At 30.2% G+C, this 19969-nt stretch overlaps 1 protein-coding gene across 1 annotated transcript in view; it reads left to right on the top strand.

Moving 5' to 3' along the window:
• LOC113523162 (neuropeptide F) overlaps positions 1–19969 on the top strand; it is a 44695-nt gene continuing 24726 nt past the window's right edge. Inside the window, exons 1-2 of the mRNA XM_031914420.2 lie at positions 1–110; positions 17763–17922. Coding sequence (XP_031770280.2) covers positions 17771–17922 — 152 coding nt within the window. The 5' untranslated portion in view covers positions 1–110; positions 17763–17770. The remainder of the gene's footprint in view (positions 111–17762; positions 17923–19969) is intronic.

The following is a 19969-nucleotide window of genomic DNA, read 5'->3' as shown; positions in this document are numbered from 1 at the left end:
AGCTGATAGTCCACTCGAACTTGTTGCATTTTCGCGCTCTCCGGCTTTCCAAGTTTGAAAAGTTTTAACTTTCGAATTTTTTGCTGCACAGAAAAAATATCTGTAACAAGGTAAGTCTCAAAATAGGTAATGTTTCGTTCTGTACGTATCGTTATTATTATAATTTTTTTAATTTTAATTTACTTTTTTGACTTCAAAATAAGTACTTTCTAATTTTTGAGCGTTTAATTAAAATTATCTGTAGAAATTGAGAAAAAAGTATTTTGAAAAGGAACTTATTGTTTTTTAAATAAAAAAAGGTTACAGTATAGATATTGTCCATTAATCCTATTTTAACTATTCTGAATGACAACTAAGAATATTTTATTTTTAAAATATGAAGAATTCTTGAGTGACTCAACTAATTTATAATTTTTATGATATATAATTATGATGTTAAAAATTTATACAGAATCTTTATCCGGAAAAAATAATAGTTAATTATTTACTTCATGTTTTTAAAAGAAAAAAAAAAGTCGTTTCTGTTATTAATAATATCAGAACAGGACGATCTTGAACTTTGAATTAAATAAAGAATAACATATCTATAGGCGACGGTTACCACTTTCCACCAGGTGGGCCGTCAGCTTGTTTGCCATTCTAAGTCGTATAAAAAAAAAACGCGGACTTCTTTTTTAATATTAAAAATATAGCAGTCGACTTTGTTTTCTATTTTTCATAGTTGATACGAGTATTGAAATTATTTTGTTGAATTAAAAAAATATTGATTTGTTTTTAATATATGTAAATGAGTATAATTTTATTTGTTATTACGTTATATCTAATAATATTTCCATAAAATTAATTTAAAATCTGAAAAATATTAGACAGAAATATAGTCATGATTGTAGTTAAAACTTATTTATCAAAGGTTTCTCTTCTTACAGAGATAAAAATGAAGGTTTTATTTTCAGAATAGAAATTAGTAAATGAATTCTGATGTAATGATATCCAATCCCATATGTTACGTATTATTAAATTTATGACTGACTTTAAGAATTTGATATTAAAATAAATGCACTTTTTTACATGAGTAAGTAATAAGTAGATCGTATCAGTTACATAAAAATAAATATTAATTTAGGTATAGAATTAGTACAGATATCGCTGAATACATCACATAAATGCAATACTGAAATTGATGTTACTTACCACTTTGGATTTGCTGGAAGAGAACTCTTTTAGAGTTAAGCTCGCCTTTGTACATTTGATTATCTCTGTCATATTTTTACGAATAATTAGTGTGTACAATAAAGTATTAAAATAAAATAAAACAAATAAATATAAAACAAAGTGCAAATTGAGAACCTCCATCTTATTTATTTATTTTCTTTCTTCTTATTTCTTTTCTGTGCTGGTTTTTTTAACAGTTTAAATCTTACTAATATAATAAAATTGTACTTGGACTATGTCCATAGATGAAGAATTATTAAAAAAAAAATACGTAAGAAGTTTTAATAGGAGCAATAGAAGCCAGAACAATAAATTTTAGATATTTTATCTACCTATCTAATGCCCGTCTTTGTTTTTTCCGGTACCACGTAAAAACTATTGCATCAAATTAAATGTAGTTTTACTGTAGTGTTTCTGAAGTTCTAACATAAAAACTGGTAAACTTTTATTTTGATATGCAATCTAGGTTTATTTAATTGATTTTCTACGCGTGCAAAGTAGTAGGAAAAAGTAGTATAATATAATAATAAAACTTCCTTACTGAAGTCGTTTAAAAATACGAACTCACTCTTTAAGCGGGGTGTTATTCCTTCATTCATTTGTAGCGCTTGAGTAGGATATCAAGTTACTTACGAGGAAGTCTGAAAGTTGCGCCCGTAAAGTTAGTAGTTGCTAAGTTTTTTTATGAAACTTAGAGTAGCAAACAAGCTGATGGCTCAACTGGTAGAAAGTGGTAACCGTCGCCTATAGACATGGATATTTTGAGATGTCCGTGATAAGCTATTTTTGAGGTCTGATGTTACGCTTCTGTATCCTATAGCATATAGAGACCATAGACTTAGTAGGTATAATGTACAAAGAGACAATACATTAGATCGGGGGGAAGGGATTGTTAGTAAGGCAGACTACTGGTCCCATTGCTAGCAATATACCTTATCAAGTCGACATCCACGCGGATTTCTCTGGAAACCATTACACTAAATTCCAGGTGTACTCGTATTCATCCTGATGGGCTAGCGGACTTGCTCTTTCATTCTCTGTTGTATGCTTTATCTTGATATGTTATCAAAAAGTGGTATATTTTACTGGTTAAATTACGTTTGAAATGAGGATAAATATGTAAGAGAAGGGGACGATTAAAGAAACAGTAGATCCCTTGTGTGAAAGATGATATTAAAAGAAAATTGAGTCAAATATGACGGCTAATAGGGTTCAGTAGAAGAGGCAAGTTATAAATGGAATAAAGGCAAGAACATAGTTTTGATAATGCTAGTAAGCTAGCCACTGTACATTTGTTTTCTATTGTCATATTTCTTTATGTGTTATGTGTATGTATAATATAATAATAATTGTATATAAAATAATGATCAAATATCAAGTTGGTATAATTTTTTTATATATAACTTAGAATGGCAAACAAGCTGACGGCCCACCTGATGGAAAGTGGTAACCGTCGCCTATAGACATGAGCAATACCATGGACATAACAGAGTATACTGTTTCGCCCATGATACCCCCATATGCGTTGCGATTCCTGAGGACTCAGATGTTATTCCTCTGTACCCTGTAAATTTACACCATATCCCACCCTTCAAACCGAAACACAGCCATGCAAACAAAACTCCTTCACGGTAGAAACACTAATGGGACAGAGGTACCCAAGCAATCGACTTTTGTACAAAGTCTCCCTCTGGTAAATTAATTAATAAATCTGATTAATTTCTTTGCTTTGATAAAATTTAAAAAAATTCGCATGCAATATTAGGTATCGTAGCTTTCAATGAAATAAAACAGTTTCAGCGTATTTTATAGAGATGTCTCAAAATAGTAGCTTGGTAGCCTAGTACTCGATTATGACGAAGGAACTCGTTTTTAAATAATTAACATATTACACTAAATCGTGTGTAATATCTCCAAATATTAGTCATATAGTACAGAAAAAAACTAATTAAATAAAATACTTTCACAATTTTATTTTTATATTTAATTTATTTCATCTCTTTATGTTTTGTATTATATAAATATGATTAGCTACATCTAAGATTTCATGAAAAAATTACGTTTTTCAATATCAATATTTTACCAATAATACCTTTATCAAATTATGCGGAGTACAAGGGAAAGTAATGGATTACTATAAAATTAGATAAATTATATTTGTTGGTTCTAAATTGTCTGGTGTAATCTAGGAAAGTGACTCTATCTTCTTATATTCATGTTTTGTTCTTTACGGGATAGGCAGTAAGATAATAGATAGATAGATAGATACTCTTTATTATTTCCTCCAAAAGATTACAATAGTAAACTTATTATAAATATAAACAATTATAAGAAATAATCACAATGAGAAATAAAAATAATTGGCGACCTTATCGCTAAAAGCGATCTCTTCCAGGCAACCTTTGGATGGAGAGAAGTAATTATAATAAAGAGTTTGATCGGAGGCACAATCAAATTCTATTATTTCTTGATAGAGAGATATAATACATGTAATAATGTAAAATATATATCCCTACTCAATAGATAATATTATTATAAAAATCTTTATTTATTAAGTACTAGCTTTTACCCGTGAATTTGTTCACGTGATCGAAATATATTAACTGATCGAGATAAAAAGTATAAAGCCTGTATCGTTCTTTATTCCATATAGTACATGTATATCAATTTTTACAGCGACTGGTTAAGCTATTAAGGCGCTATAGGGTAACAAGAAGACAAACTTACTTTCACATCTTTAACATTAATAAGGATTAACTATTTTTTAAGCAGTTACTGTAGCCTAGGAACGCTTGCAATACCAGGGAATTACGCGCGCGTTGCCGACCTTGAAGAAACCTCTTTACCCCTTTTGTAAAGAACGCTATTCTGTAGTCCATTGGAAAAACTCTCATTCCATAATCTGAGCGTTCGTAGGAGGAAATATATCTGAAGCCACGCTATACGCGGCCAACTAGGCTCTAAGGTAGGAGGTGAACTCCTTATCGATAGCGAGCTCTGCGATAGTAGAAACTACCTTCAGAGATTTAAAATTTCGAGTTTAGGTTCCTTTTATGACGTTAAAATTTATACTAAAAAAGTATTTCATGAAATTAGTATAAACATTGTTATAAGTGTTTTTTTTTCTTTCTTCTCTACTAAAACGTCTAAAAGAATATAAAAGATATTGCTTGAGCAGTTAAACTAGCTTTTGTACTACTATATCTAATATATAAATTGTAACACGCGGGTAAAACTATCGTCAACAGTTAGTTTATTTCACATAATTATAATCGGTTTTACATTTCCATATTTAGATCAATGTAATTATCGTGCGTAATACAATAGATGTAAATTACATAGCTTTCTAATTAAACTAATTCCGTCTTAAACAGTAATGCATCTTCGTAAAGGAACTACACTTATATTATAATCATGTTATTAAAGCAAATTGCAATTTGTAACGAGTTCTCAGATTACCTTTAAGATTAGACACACTAATCACCAAGGTACCCGTATAAATATAATGTTTTGTTATAAAGTCCTTAAAATTTAGGCTTCAAATTGCTGATGTTGGCATTTGTTGGTAACCTTAAATGCCTAAGTACTTTAGTTATTTAGTTGATATAACGAGTTATGTAATATATGTTAAACGGTGTCTGGTTTAGAATTCTGCGTTTTGGTACCAATATAATTTAAGGTTCAGATTAGACGTTCATTCAACTAATACTAAATCAATTGGCTGAACATGTAAAACAATTTAAATGACAAATTTACTCTCTGTTTGAACGTTATTAAAATTTTCGATATTAATTTTGAATATTATTATTATTATTTGTTATTTTATTATTATTTGTTATTTTATTATTATTTGTTATTTTATTATAATTTGTTATTTTATTATTATATTCTTATAGACATTGTATAATTTGTAATATTTCTTTCTGTAATGTTATCGTTCACCTAACAAAAATTTAGAATACATTTTTTTTTGTTAGGTGAATTATAATATTCTTGGCAAAACATGTTAGAACTATAACATAATTAAAATAACCAGTATGTATCTACTGCACACACATGTTTATTAATTAAATTTATATTTTAATTTAATCATCCATCACTGTTATACAATACGTTTCAATCCGTTACATGCTCTTTAAAATTTGTAAATTTTTAATAACCATTAACAATTTTAAATTTTACATTCATTAATTCCATATATATTATCTCTATATAATAATTATTATTTATTTTATATTATTGATACCCATTATTTATTCCTTATAATTAAATTCTTATCTGATAATATACACTTGAAGAAGGTAAAAGCTCACACATATATATATATATATATATATATATATATATATATATATATATATATATATATATATATATATATATATATATATACTAAACTTTTTATCTGAATACTTTTTTTAACGTCTCTTTTATAAAATTTATTCTTGTGTTGGTTCTATATTTTTTATGTAGGATTGAAGCTGCCATTTTTCTCAAAAATCTACTTAACACACACAATTTTGCGATTTTAAATAAAATATGTGTGTGTAAGTGTATTTATGAATTTTTTGTAGAGCAAAATTTATTCTTTAAAAATTTGTTATTTGCTTATTAGGAATAAAATTGCTTGGTTGATATGCAACCACCTTGAAGAAGGAGATTTTTCATCTAACTTTATACTTGTATGGGCTGACTCGGCTAACGTTAATTTACCCTACCGCCAGTTACCGATAACATTTTTTTCCTATTGAGAATAAGACTTTTCCTATCTCTGAAGTAGGGAGCAGATATGTACTCCAACATGTACAATTATATATCTTTTTTTTATGCAACTTAGAATGGCTAACAAGCTGACGTCCCACCTAATGGAAGGTGGTAACCTTCGCCTATAGACATGAGCAGTACCATGCATAGAACAGGGTATACTGATTCGCCCATGATACTCCCCATGCGTTACCATTTCTGAGGACTCAGGTGGTATTCCTCTGTACCCTGTAAATTCACTGCCATATCCTACCCTTGAAATCGAAACACAGCCGTACAAACACAACTACTTCACGGTAGGAACATGAATAGGACAGAGGTGGTCAAGTAAACAACTTTTGTACAAATTCTCCCTCTTATCTATTTAAAATATTTCATTAATATCAGTTTAGGGCTTTTGGAGTTTAACATGATATGTGTATAATTATAATTGATAGACATAAGATTTTTATATATTAAGATGTATAATTTGGGATGGCAAATTAACTAACTGTTCATCTGATATGAAGCGACGGTATTACCTATGATCATAAATAGCACCATGGGCGTCACAGAATATACTGTGCTGCTTTTGCACTCCTCGTGCGCTGTCATCCCCGAGTAATTTATTTTTCTGTATGCTATGCGATATTATCATCTATATTTCACCGATTTCAATGATTCTTTTTGCTATAAGGTTTATTCATTATTCAAAGTTTCAGTTTATTCACGATTGAAAGTATTGTTTTCGTTTCTTTGGAAACTAACTTAAAGTATATACGTATTTATTTTTCTGTAGAACTTTCGTAGAAAATGTTGTAAGTATCGCATAATAAATTAATTAGGTATCATATAAGAATTCGCATCGTATAATATGTTATTAGGTACGTGCCTGGAATAACTTTGGACAGGTATATTATGAACCGTATTACATTCGAAATAAAGGTCACGTTACTTATAGAAGTGTACAGATCTGCCATAAATATGCCCTTAATATGGTTCCTTTATTCCTCTATTTATATTCATTGTTTTCTATCTGATAAAACGCGAAACGTAAAGTTAAATTGATATTGACAGTTTGGTGATGGAGTGAACTTGAATTAACTAAATTATATGGCAAAACCAATAGGGTAAATACAGCTGATGGAATTTACAAATAGATTTAATCATTAATACAATAAATATAATTGCCGTATGGTTCCGACATAGAATGGGCCATCCTTTCCTTATCCGTGGGTGTCGTGAGAGGCGACTAAGAGAACTTAATGATCGATGGGCAACAGTGTCTTTTTTAAAACATTACCAAAGACTAACTGCGGTTGCCTACCCGTCTACAAAGCGTGGAAACTATTGGCAAAACCTCTTTATGGGAAGGCCTATGGTACAGTAAATACTTAATTAATAATAATATGATTTTATAAATTAATAAATATATTTATAGATTATCTACGTATATTATAATAAAATTGTACTAGACGATATGCCCATAAATAAGAAATATTTAAGAAAAAATGAAATCACGGAAAGTCAATTTTTTTATCAAAAGCCTTTTACAATAGAGCAATCGACAACGCAAGGGGGGTATCATGGGCGAAACAGTATACTCTGTTATGTTCATGGTACTGCTCATGTCTATAGGCGACGGTTACCACTTTCCATTAGGTGGTCCGTCAGCTTGTTTGCCATTCTAAGTTATATAAAAAAAAATCGACTTCAATTTTATCACTTTTACAACCGACTTCAAAAAGAAGAAGGTTCTGAATTCGGTTGTATATTTTTATGTTTGTTACCTCATAACTCCGTCAACTGTAAACCGATTTGGAAATGTTCTTTTATCTAAAAGTATATATTATAGATTGGTTCCGTTGAAATTTTATCAAAATCGATACAGTAGTTTAGTTTTAGAATTAAAATAATTAGTTTTTTCAAAATTGAAGTCAGTTTTTTGTGGAACACAAACTTTATTTAACAGTAAATTGTGCTATCTAAATGGTGATTCGTTATATATTATGTAATTTACATAAAATTAAACATTTAAAACACTATTCGAGTAAAATGAAAAAAATCTGAAACCATGTTACTATTTAATATATCAGAAATAAAAAAAAATATTATTATTAATGTCCTATTCATATTTCATTTATAAATATTTAGAATAATTCACATCGTTATCATAATCTGTGCTTACTGATAATCGAAATGGATCTTATCGCACAAATTGATCAATCGCTATTGTAATAATATAAAAGCACTCATACGTCTGGATTTCCTCATAAAACAACGGCAAAGATAAAACGAACATTTTGTATGATTCACATACAACAATATATATATATATATATATATATATATATATATATTGTCTATCATCATCACTTCAAGCTCCTTATAGATTGGTTTACAAAATTGAATAATAAAAAACGTAAATAATAATCTTGCTCCATCTACTTTCATAATGTCCATGAAAATGTTAAGATGATTTTCTAGTTTTTTATATTAATACTAATAACTTTCATATTTATAATATTAGTATAAATATGAAAGTTATTAAAAATGTTTGGATGTTTGTTATTCAATTAAACGGCTGAACTGATTTGAATAAAATTTGGTAGCTAAGGAATAGGTTATATTTTAACACACAACATCGTCATACCATCTTATCAATCTTTAGCTATGGGCGAGACCAATTTCCAACGGGTAGGCCGTAAGCTTGTTTACCATTCGAAGCTACATAAAACGTATTGGATAACGGACATTTTCTCATATATCATTTTATGAATAGCATTGATAATGTGGCGTAAATAATAACGGAACTGGTTTTAGTACCTGACCTGTGTTTGGTTCGTTGGATACATTGTACGGATGCAGTCCAGTGTATGATCTGTGTAGATCGTGGATAATAATAGGTTAGTGTGGATACTTTAAACCGATTTGGAAAATTTAATTTTTTTCTTATTGATAAAAGATTGACTGGGATAGGATTAAGCCCGTCTTTTGTACAAAACATGTTTTTTGTAATAACGAATAAATAAATATTAGTAAGATAATATAGTTAATTAATCATATTTTTTTGTGAATCTGTCACGATTAGCCAATGGTCTGGACTTTATCTTTACCAATCATATAATTATGCGAGGTTACTATTCCATTTTCATCCAGGGAATAACCCTTTTTTAATAGATAATGATGGAATGATAACTCCATCCGCGCTATAGGTATATATTATTTCGAGAGTTTCTTCTTTTACTAGTATATTTGTATTATTGTGTTACCTATAGTTGCCTCTTATAAGAAGTAAGAAGTTGTTCATAATGAGGATTAGTAGCTTTTTGCTAGCAATGACTAGCGTGCAGTCTCCACTACAAACCATCGTACTTAATTCCAAGCGAATTTATCACGACAGGTTAATCGAACTGGCTGGAAAGGCCTCTCATTACGAGTATATTATATTAAAAACTATAAAATAAACTTATTTTCATGACTTCTTAATTAATCGCTATTACAAGCTTTTTTTTATACAACTTAGAATGGCATACAAGCTGACGGCCCACCTGATGGAAAGTGGTAACCGTTGCCTATAGACATGAACAGTACCATGGACATAACAGAGTATACTGTTTCGCCCATGATACCCCCCATGCGTTGCCATTCCTGAGGACTCAGATGTTATTCCTCTGTACCCTGTAAATTCACGCCATATCCCACCCTTCAAACCGAAACACAGCCATACAAACACAACTACTTCACGGTAGAAACACGAATGGGACAGAGGTACCCAAGCAATCGACTTTTGTACAAAGTAAAGCTATAACTTCATTACAAAACGTTTTGATTGGCTTGATTAGTATCAATAAAATAGAAATATTATTAGAATTAATAGAAAATTCTATATAAAACTTAATCCCATAGGATATTAATAATTTGTGACTGAATTTAATTACGACAGTATACGAATATACATTATTATTAGAGTTGACGTACAACTCCCTTTGGAATAGAATTTACAAATTCGTAGTTTACAATTATTGTACCAATATTATAAATGTAAAAATTTATAAATGTTTCGATGTTCGTTACTCAGTCACGCTAATACAGGGTACATTATGTCTTAAATTATGTTTTCAAGTATTTAAAAATATTTTATACTAGATGTATCTCGAGGTTTTGCTCGCGTAAATCAATACATAAAATGTCCTATGTATTAAGTTAGTATATAGCCTGATATAGTCTACCTGTGTACCAAATTTCATTCAAATCCGTTCTTTAGTTTTTGCGTGAAAGAGTAATAACCTTTCATCCATTCATCCATTTATCCATGGTTATTAGCATTTGCATTTAAAATATTAATAGGAATTTTTTATTGACTTTTACCTTGAAACTTCACAGCCTTGTTCCGTATACGGTAGAGAAATTAGAATTTGGAGGCGTAACGTTTTTAGCCCGGTTATTAGTTCAATAGTAATCTTAGGTCATCTATCTTACTTACTCAAAATCCCGTCAATTGCAGTCTACCCTCAAATATATATATATATATATATATATATATATATATATATATATATATATATATATATATATATATATATATGTCAAATAGTATATATATATATATATATATATATATATTTAATAATTAGGTCACAATGTTTATTTTATTATTAGTAATCGGTGAAAAAACCATTACTTGATTAGGAGCGAAGCAAGAAACAAAGCAAATCTAAATTTAGACGAACAGATTGACAGTAATTAGACAGTTCCAACTTAAAACGTCACGGTACGCAATTTGCTCGTGTCTCTGACCCACAGTCTATTCGATTTAAGGATCCAGGGTTCGAGATATCTCTGGTGGCTTGTTGTCTCATTCATGTTTTTTTTTTAAATGTTTTTTGTTTTTTAACAAACAATGGTAATTCTTGTTACTATTTTTTTTTTATAATTTTCTATTTATTTATTATTATATTTTGGTTTTACTAGCTTTAGTGTCTTAAAATTAGATATGCTCATGACGTTGTCTGCTAATTTTAAGTATTTTAGAAATACATTGTATGTATACCTTTTTAAATAAAAAAAAAAAAAACAGTTTAAGATAATTCTCTTGCCAAAATTAAATTAAAAAGTTTCTGTTACTTCATTGCTTATTAATTCATGCAACATGAATATGCAGGGACATAGCGAATTGTGAAATAGGTACATTAAATAAAGTCCGTTTTTTTTCTCATTTCTAATCATAAAATTTACATGTATACGTGGAAATGTCGGGATTCTTAATTTAATTTGAGTGTTTTGAATTTGGCACTTAGTAAAAATCAACACTCACATTGTAAATAAAATCTGAGGGTTGTATGAGATTGGCATGATGCTGATTCATTTGATTTTGTTTATCGTATGTTCCAAATTTATTTATATCAGATCAAACGTTAGCTTTGAAAGTAATTTTGTCCAAACACACGGATAAAGTGATTATAACAGAAAATGTAAATAAATCCTTACTAATATTGTAAACGTGAAAGTGAATATGTTTGTTACCTCTTAGTTAACAGTCACAACGGCTCGACCGATTGTCATGAAACTATCTATTCTGTTTAAAATATTCATAAGATTATTAAGATTTCTACTTGTGTTTCTGTCAGGGAACAATTACGCTGGAATGGTTTTGTTTCAATTTGAAAAGTATGTGATAGTGATTTTATAGTGTGAGGATTATAGTTTCATACATCTTCATGATACATAAAACCATGGTCCCTAAAAGTATAAACGCATGAGTGATATTCTGAGTGAATTTTTTTATGTACATAGTACTATTAATTTCAATAGCCGGTTATCTTTTTTTATAAAGTGGGCTATCAATTTGTTTACCGTTCTAAATTACATAAAAATCTATATACTTCGGTCTAGTCCTTATAGTTTTAAAATAAAATTTAAAATCGAAACAGAAGTACTTTCGCCAATAGGCTAGAATGCGGATTAAATCTCAACTCAAACCGTTCGTAGCTGCAACTCAAACAATTGTGGACATTGAGGAACAAGCCAGCGGGGGAACAGTGGAAAATCTGTTTTGCAAACTGATTTACAAGTTTCCCTGTAAATTTAATTTAATAATTAAATAAAAAGTTATATTTGGAATTTTAAACTGAAACAAAAGTTCAGATAAGCTCACGAAGCATTCAATATTCCGGTAACGGTGCGCTTGCATAAGATAAAATAACATCGTGTCTTTTGATCAGAGATCTTATTGTAATAGTACACTTCTGGCATAAAATATTTTATTTTATTATATTTATTAATTTATTGTTTGATAAGGTTTATAAAATAAAACAAAACAATAAAATATTTAATTAATGATTAATTTTGTAGAAAAATTAATAACAATTAATTTGATAACTACCAAATTACATAGAAAATATATTTATAAATATTGTGAGCAAGGGTGGAGTCATCTCTTCTAGTCAACCTAATACAGTGGGAAAGCATGTCGTTAGCGGACAGCTAAAGTACACGAGTACTGTATGAACAATATTATACTAATCAATACATAAGCTATAAATAAGTAGTTTAACAGAATAATATTATTGTACATAAATATAATAACTACCCACTTTTATAATAAATGTTAAAATAAGTTAATATATTACTTACATTAGAAATTTAGTTTAATGATTTTAAGACTTGACGATAAATTATAGTACAGAACAAGTAAATATAAAATAGGTTGTTAGTTTCTCAGTTTATTAGATGTACGTATATAATTTAGTTACACATGAATAAAGTTATTAATTTGGAAACATTTTTTATTAACAAACTTTTATACGTAAATATTATGATGATTTGATTGCGCTTTAATATTTTATAAGAATGTAAGTATTTAGAACTTCAGTTCAAAATTACTTTTTCAAAGTAACTACGATAATAATTATAAATTTTCAGATGTCTCGTTTACAGGTTTATTAAAACATTTCTTCTGGTAGTTTACTGATATGTATTTTTTTCTATTCTAAAATTTTTTTTCAAAGACAAAAAGTTTCATACACGACAAAACATAAATAATGAGCAAATATCCGTCTAATAGTATAGTGATTAAAATGTGGCAACTCAGTTGAATCACACCTAAACATCTGAATTTTGAAAATCATGTTTGTTTATTTATTTTGAAACTAATGGTCATTTACTTTGGTCTTCGTCAGGCACGTAAGGCCGGTAAATCCGGTAAACTTAGTATATAACGAAGATGTTCTAGAAACTCTTGATACTAGATATCGACACTCTTATACAAGTGGTGGTTAAAGTGAAGTATTACCGCTGCATGTGGACGTTTGCAGTAACAGGGATAACAATTCTTGCAAAGAAGATATGTCTTTACACATGCCTTGATAAACCAAAGAGCGATGATAGATACACTTGTATTATTGCATTTACGCATTACTAACAATGAGAGTGGTAGACGACGTTACCGAGTAGAGCTAACTAAAAATCCTCGCCCCCCCCCCCCCTATCTCAACAGGTAATGTGTGTGAGTAAAACACTACAAGAGTTACAGTATTTGGTAACTGCTTGTAAAGATAAGGAATGTTTATATGTTTTAACCGTACCCTATGCGAGAGTAATACCATAGGTATGGTAATCATTTGAAAACAGAAGAATATAAGTATGTTTACCACCATAATTGTACGGAAAAGTCCAAGGAAGTGACACGTTTTCTCAGCGCATCTTTTAGACGTAAAAGAGAAATTTTACTTATTTGAACACTAGAACATAAAATACAATTTTACTCGTATTCACTCTCTACGCTGTCCCTTTATAAAATGGGCAATTTTTTTGTTAAGCGAATTGTACAGATAGTATCTCTTATAGTAAATGTTCTTAGACCTCTTTTAACTAAGATGAATTCTGATAAATGAGACTACTTAAGTAAAATGGTAAAACTGTATTCGGGAATTCTAAGAACAAAATTGAAACTGTTTCCACGACAACCAGTATTGTATACAGATGTTTATTAAAAAAGTACCTTTTTTAAACTACTAGTAATTATGTGGTGCATTTTATAGTACCATGAATAATGCCGTAAAGAAGCTGTAATTCCATGACATGAGTTTTGGTTTGGAAAGTTTGATATTACAATTAAAATTGCGGGATATGGAGGCATAGCACTCAGGAACCATAGTTTTCAGGATCTATCATTCCCTCCTTTTTATCCTGGGTTACCATGCATGAGGAGTACCAAAAACATCAAAATATATTCTCAGGTTTCCATGGTACTGTACATGTGTATAGGTGACGGTCACCTCTTTTTCATCTCATGGACCAGGAGCTTGTTTGTCATTCTAAGTATCATAAAAAATATGACTTTCTGAGCAGGCTTCGTTCTCTAGAGAGCATTTTATCTACGGAACATTTATGATCATTGTAGCGTCCTTAAACATTGTAAGTTTGTAGTAATCAAGCGACATCCCACCTGCTTTATCAGATTAGACAACGTTTGACTATGGTTTAAGGATATTAGGATCCAATTCTAGCAATTTTCAGAATTCAACTTTTGAATTTTTTAAATTCTGATTTGGAAAATTTATTAATAGTGTCACCCATTTGGTAAACCACATGGAAGGCCTTCGTGTACAGCTACGCAAGCTTTCTCAACTCTTAACTTCGGGGTGGACTCCTTTGTCCCGGAATCATACTACTGGTATCATGCCTTTGTTTGGCTAGCTTCTTCTAGCTTGTTACACTTTCTATGGGGCGTTGGGTTATATATATATTATCGTGTACAATGTAAACGATTTAGAAATTTTTGATATAAATGAAAAAACGTGACACTTAATGAGAAATATTTATATAAACAGATTGTATATGACTTAACGTACAGAGTTTTTTTATGCATTTAGAATGGCAAACAAGCTGACGGCCCACCTGATGGAAAGTGGTAACCGTTGCCTTTAACATGAGCAGTATATTGGACATAACAGAGTATACTCTTACACCCATGATACCCTCCATGCGTTGCCATTCTTGAGGTGTTATTCCTCTGTACCCTGTAAATTTACTGCCATATCCCACCCTTCAAACCGAATCACAGACATGCAAACACAACTGCTACACGGTTGAAACACGAATGGGACAGAGGTGCGCAAGCAAACGACTTTTGTAAAAAGTTTCCTTATGGTAAATTATATATTTATTATTTATTTATTATTATTATTTATTATATATTTGTGATATTAATCACTACATTATCATCATCTTCCTACTCTTATTCCAATTATTATTTGGACATACTATATTAAGCATTACATAACAATCGATAATGGAGCAATTAAATATACAGCCTTCATAGACATCACGTTAGTTTCTCAATACGATGGAGGTAGAGGCACATGAAAGGATGCCCCTGGGGGTCGTGGAGACAATACGCCTTCCACCAATTTATGATAATATCTGATAATAACCGTTTATTTATTCATGATACCTCCATTATAGGTAATTCGATACGTGAAAACGTTGGAGCGTATTGCTCGTTATTATGATGCACTAACTCTAAACCGCGGCTTTTCTCAGCTGAAGTAGATATAAAGTATCTTATTGGGCTTATTATTAACTAGTTCTTACCCGTGATTTCGTCCGTTTAATAGGTATTTGTTCACTAATTGGGATGAAAAGTAGTTTATGTCCTATTTTATTTCATAGACTGTGTGTATACCAAATTTTAAAGCTATTGGTTAGGACTATAAGTGGTAATACACAAATAAATTTGTCTTTCTCATTAGATAAAAAATGCAAGTCCGACCTACATGCCTTTTATTTAATAAAGCAATTGTAATACCTAAATGTATTTTTTTAATTTTTTCCTTCAGCAAATAATGTGGTTATTGGGTAAATATCATTCCTTCAGAGGTATGTCGGCGACTGTGAGCGAAGTATTTTATTTGTACATTATAAAAAAAAAAAAAACCTAGGAAAGTACCAACAAGTATTGTATTGGCTTCTAAAAGAGAAATTCTGAATTTAATTAAATTTTTCGTATGTAATCGTATACCATCGTCAACTGTGAAAGTGTGCTTTTGATGACTTCGTTATCATAATAATAATCTAACAACCTCTATTTATTTTATTAATTTCTCTCAAGGGATTTTTAAAATTCAAATACCACTTATATACAAATGTATATAATCATTATGCCCCTGCATGCAATATGAATCAATATCTATACTCATATATCGGCCTAAAAACAGATATTTTAAATATCGGTTATCCAAACAGTTCGAAATGAATATAGCTATCCGACCAGCATTGGCGGTACGATGTTTTTTTCCACCATTAATGCTCAAAGTAACCCAATATATAGATATCGGTGCGGTATCGATATTGGATAATATACCCATGCCTAATACTTTAATATACCCGAAAAACAAACATTATACTTCTTTCCTCGACAGTTGGATAAACAATTTATTATTTCAACCGTTGAGTGTTTAAAAAAAACAATGCTTTATTTTCCGTAGAAAAGCGTTTATAGGAAGAAAATTAAGTGTCCTCCCGTCTAATTAGTTCATTTAGGCCTCACCCGTGTCAAAGGGACCAGTCCCGTTTGTATAGGTCAGTGCTGAGTGGTGGGAAATAATTAATTTTTATTACCAACTAGCTGTTTCCCACGGCTTCGTCTGTGTGGGATGCATTATCTCCATTTTCTGTTATTTTCTTTCTACTTTTGAACTTTTGAAACGTGTCTTTCTTGTTTTAACTTTTACGAGACAGACTTTGCTTAGTGTGAGGTCATAGCTATATTGAGTTATACGCTAATTTTGTTTAATAAAATAAATTTATTCTTATTCTTATGATAATGAGAGAAAATTAAATGATGCCTGCGGCCATTTTCTATCATCGTACGGCTCGCCATCGACAGGGAGTTCACCCTCATACCTTACAGCCTAAATGGTCGCGTACAACGCGGTTTCAGAGATGTTTTCTCCCACGAACACTCAGGTTATGGAATGAGCTCCCTGCCGAGGTTTTCCCAAGCGACTACAGCATGGGGTTCTTCAAAAGGGGGGTAAAGATGTTTCTTTAGGGTCGGCAACGCACGCGTAATACCTCTGGTATTGCAGGCATTCATAGGCTACGGTAACCGCTTACCATCAGGTAGGCCGTATGCTTGTTTGCCACCTCAGTGGTATAAAAAAAAATTATTTAACATTTAATTCTTAAAAATTTCGCCTCTGGCAAAATTATCTTATGTACCTAATTGAAGAGTGGGAGATTGTAAAATTTGTTAATTTCTATATATTTATCCATTTGGAGTGTCGTTTATAATATTTTTTTTACAAAATAGACTTAAATTTTATCATAATTAATATTACAAAATTGAACTATTTTAATATAAGAAATATAAATAATACAATTTCGTCTAGAAATTTCTGAAAACTCGGCGTATGTGTAAGAAAGATATGCATGAAATGATAATATTAATTCTTATTTTTTTAATCAATTTGAAAAAGGAGCAGGATCTAAATTCAGTCGTATTCCTAATGTTAAAAGTAAAAATATTAAAAAAAAAATACAGTCGACCGTTATATATCGATCGATCGACCGAGTCCAACATCGTCATTTATAAACGGATTTGGAAAATTCTTTTTTTATCTAAAAAAATCTGTTTCATAGAAATTTTAGCAAAACCGGTTCAGTAGTTTAGTTTCTAAATCAAAATAATATTTTTTTCTAAAACAAAATGTAATTAAAAAAATCTTGAAGTTAAAATTATATCTGATAATTTGGTAATTTATATATATATATTTTTAATTCTACCTTTTTATAACCATTAGACTCCAAAATGATGAACAAGAGGATCGCTGTTGCTATCGCCGTGGTGTTGGCCGTGATTTGCCTGGTGGAAGCTAGGGAGGAAGGTCCTCATGACATGGCAGACGCCCTCCGTATGCTGCAGGAACTCGATCGTCTGTACACTCAAGCTGCGAGACCAAGGTAAGAGTTATAATTAATTTTAAGAATTTTTAGAAACAAATGCGTTTTAAGCGATTTTCAAAGAGATGAGGTTAACAATCTTTACTAATATTATAAACATTAAAATGAGTTTGTTTGTTACCTTATAGCGCATTAACAGCTTAATTCAGCGATCCCTAAAGTGGGCTTCGCGGAACTTAGGGGTTCTCTAAAAAACTCATCAGGGTTCCGGGAAATTATTTATACAGTAAAACAATTTCATTCTTCACATTAAAAGTTAAAGGAACCTAAAAAGTACTAAATACTTTTAAATTATTTGTAATAAAATATTTTGTTCTTATTATTATTATATTAAATTACATTGTTTTTGATTAGTAATCATTTGATATGGGGTTCCATAAAATAAAAAGTATTTGTGAGGTGCTCCGTTATTTTAAAACTTTAAGAACTTCTGACTTAACCGATTACTGTGAAATTTGGTATACACGTTCAATATGGGGTGGATGCATATACGCTACTTTTATCTCGATCAGTAAACATATCCCAGTCACGCAACCGAAGTCGCGTGTAAAAGCTAGTTTGTCTGTATTTTTTGTGGCTATGTCGCGTGATCGTATTGTCTATTTTGAATTGATTTAAAAAAATATTTTTTAAATCAATAAGGTTTACTCGTATATAGGTTTCTTATTAAAACTATGAGAAAAGAGTATCTAGATTATATTACATCCGACTTACTTGACTAGCCTGCGACTTTGTTCGCGTTACTGTCATGTATTGACTATTGTTATTATTTCAATCTTTAACTAATCATTGCTGAATATAAGATTCTCCCATAAAGGGAATTTTGCCAGTAGTTGCCACGCGTGGCAGGCGGGTTGGCAACCGCAGTTAGGCTTTTAGAAATGTTTTAAGAGGGACGGTGCTACCCGTCTCTCGCCTTCCCTCAGTCGTCTTTTATCACCCACAGGAAAGAAAGGAGTGGCCTATTCTATGCCAGGACACCTACGGCGTGATAACATTGCCATAAAATAGGAAATAAATTTTTCCATGCTAATAAATACTTGTACATCAAATTACATGACAATTAGTCAACCTTTTTAGCTCCTAAGAAGCAACTATCAAATTAATTCACTTTGTATTCACAATGTTAGTGAGATTAGGAGGAGTAAAATATAAAATAATTGAGGTTATACTTGTTCACATTAAAGGAATCTATCATGTGGATCCATTACACGTTTTATCGACAATTCGTTAGATTTAGTAGAATAACTGTGCGTGACTTTATAGAATTTCATACAACAAACTGTTAGCGTATAAGTGTGATTAATTTAAAGAGATATTCACCTCGGACCGTATATACTGGATAATGTTAGACCAATCAAGAATAATGTACCTATATACACTATAAAATCTCTTTTAATTACATATCAACTTTTATCAATTAACAATTAAAGTATTTATTTATTTATTCTTTATTATACACAAAAAATTACAATCATATAATATATATTAAATAAAGATGCACAACAGGCGAGCTTAACTCTGTAAGAGTTCTCTTCCAGCAAACTCTGAGTGGAAAGGAGCATTAATTACCAACAGGCAGTGTGCGTACAGTAATAGGAGGAGACAGTATTGTTGTTTCTCTTAAGAAATAATAAATATTAAATGTAGCGTGTAGGTGCAAACTGAAAATCAGCGCTGAACGCACATCAGTCCAGCAAAAGCTGAGTTTGTACCTATTGCCAGGCATATGAATACTGCACAATGTATTTATTAATAAATATATGTACATTATAATTCCTGCATGTTTGTAAAGAATGGCAATACATTTATTATTTATTTATTTATAAATATATAATAAGTATTATTATATAGAGGTCTATAATAAGTATTGAAAAATAACAACTCAATTTTAATTATGTTAAAAATGTACCAAATTAAAACGCATCATTTGAACAACATATGTTATTAGAAATTTGTATGTAGAAACATTATTTGTTAATGTACTATTTATTCACTGTTATCATATTCAATTGATAGTCGAATAAAGTTAAGTACAATATTATTC

Source organism: Galleria mellonella, unplaced genomic scaffold (genome assembly GCF_026898425.1).
Source record: "Galleria mellonella isolate WM207_F2 unplaced genomic scaffold, CSIRO_AGI_GalMel_v1 utg44, whole genome shotgun sequence".
In the NCBI taxonomy this organism is placed as follows: domain Eukaryota; kingdom Metazoa; phylum Arthropoda; class Insecta; order Lepidoptera; family Pyralidae; genus Galleria; species Galleria mellonella.
The sequence above is the reverse complement of the archived record's forward strand: the minus strand, read 5'-3'. Positions and strand labels throughout refer to the sequence as shown.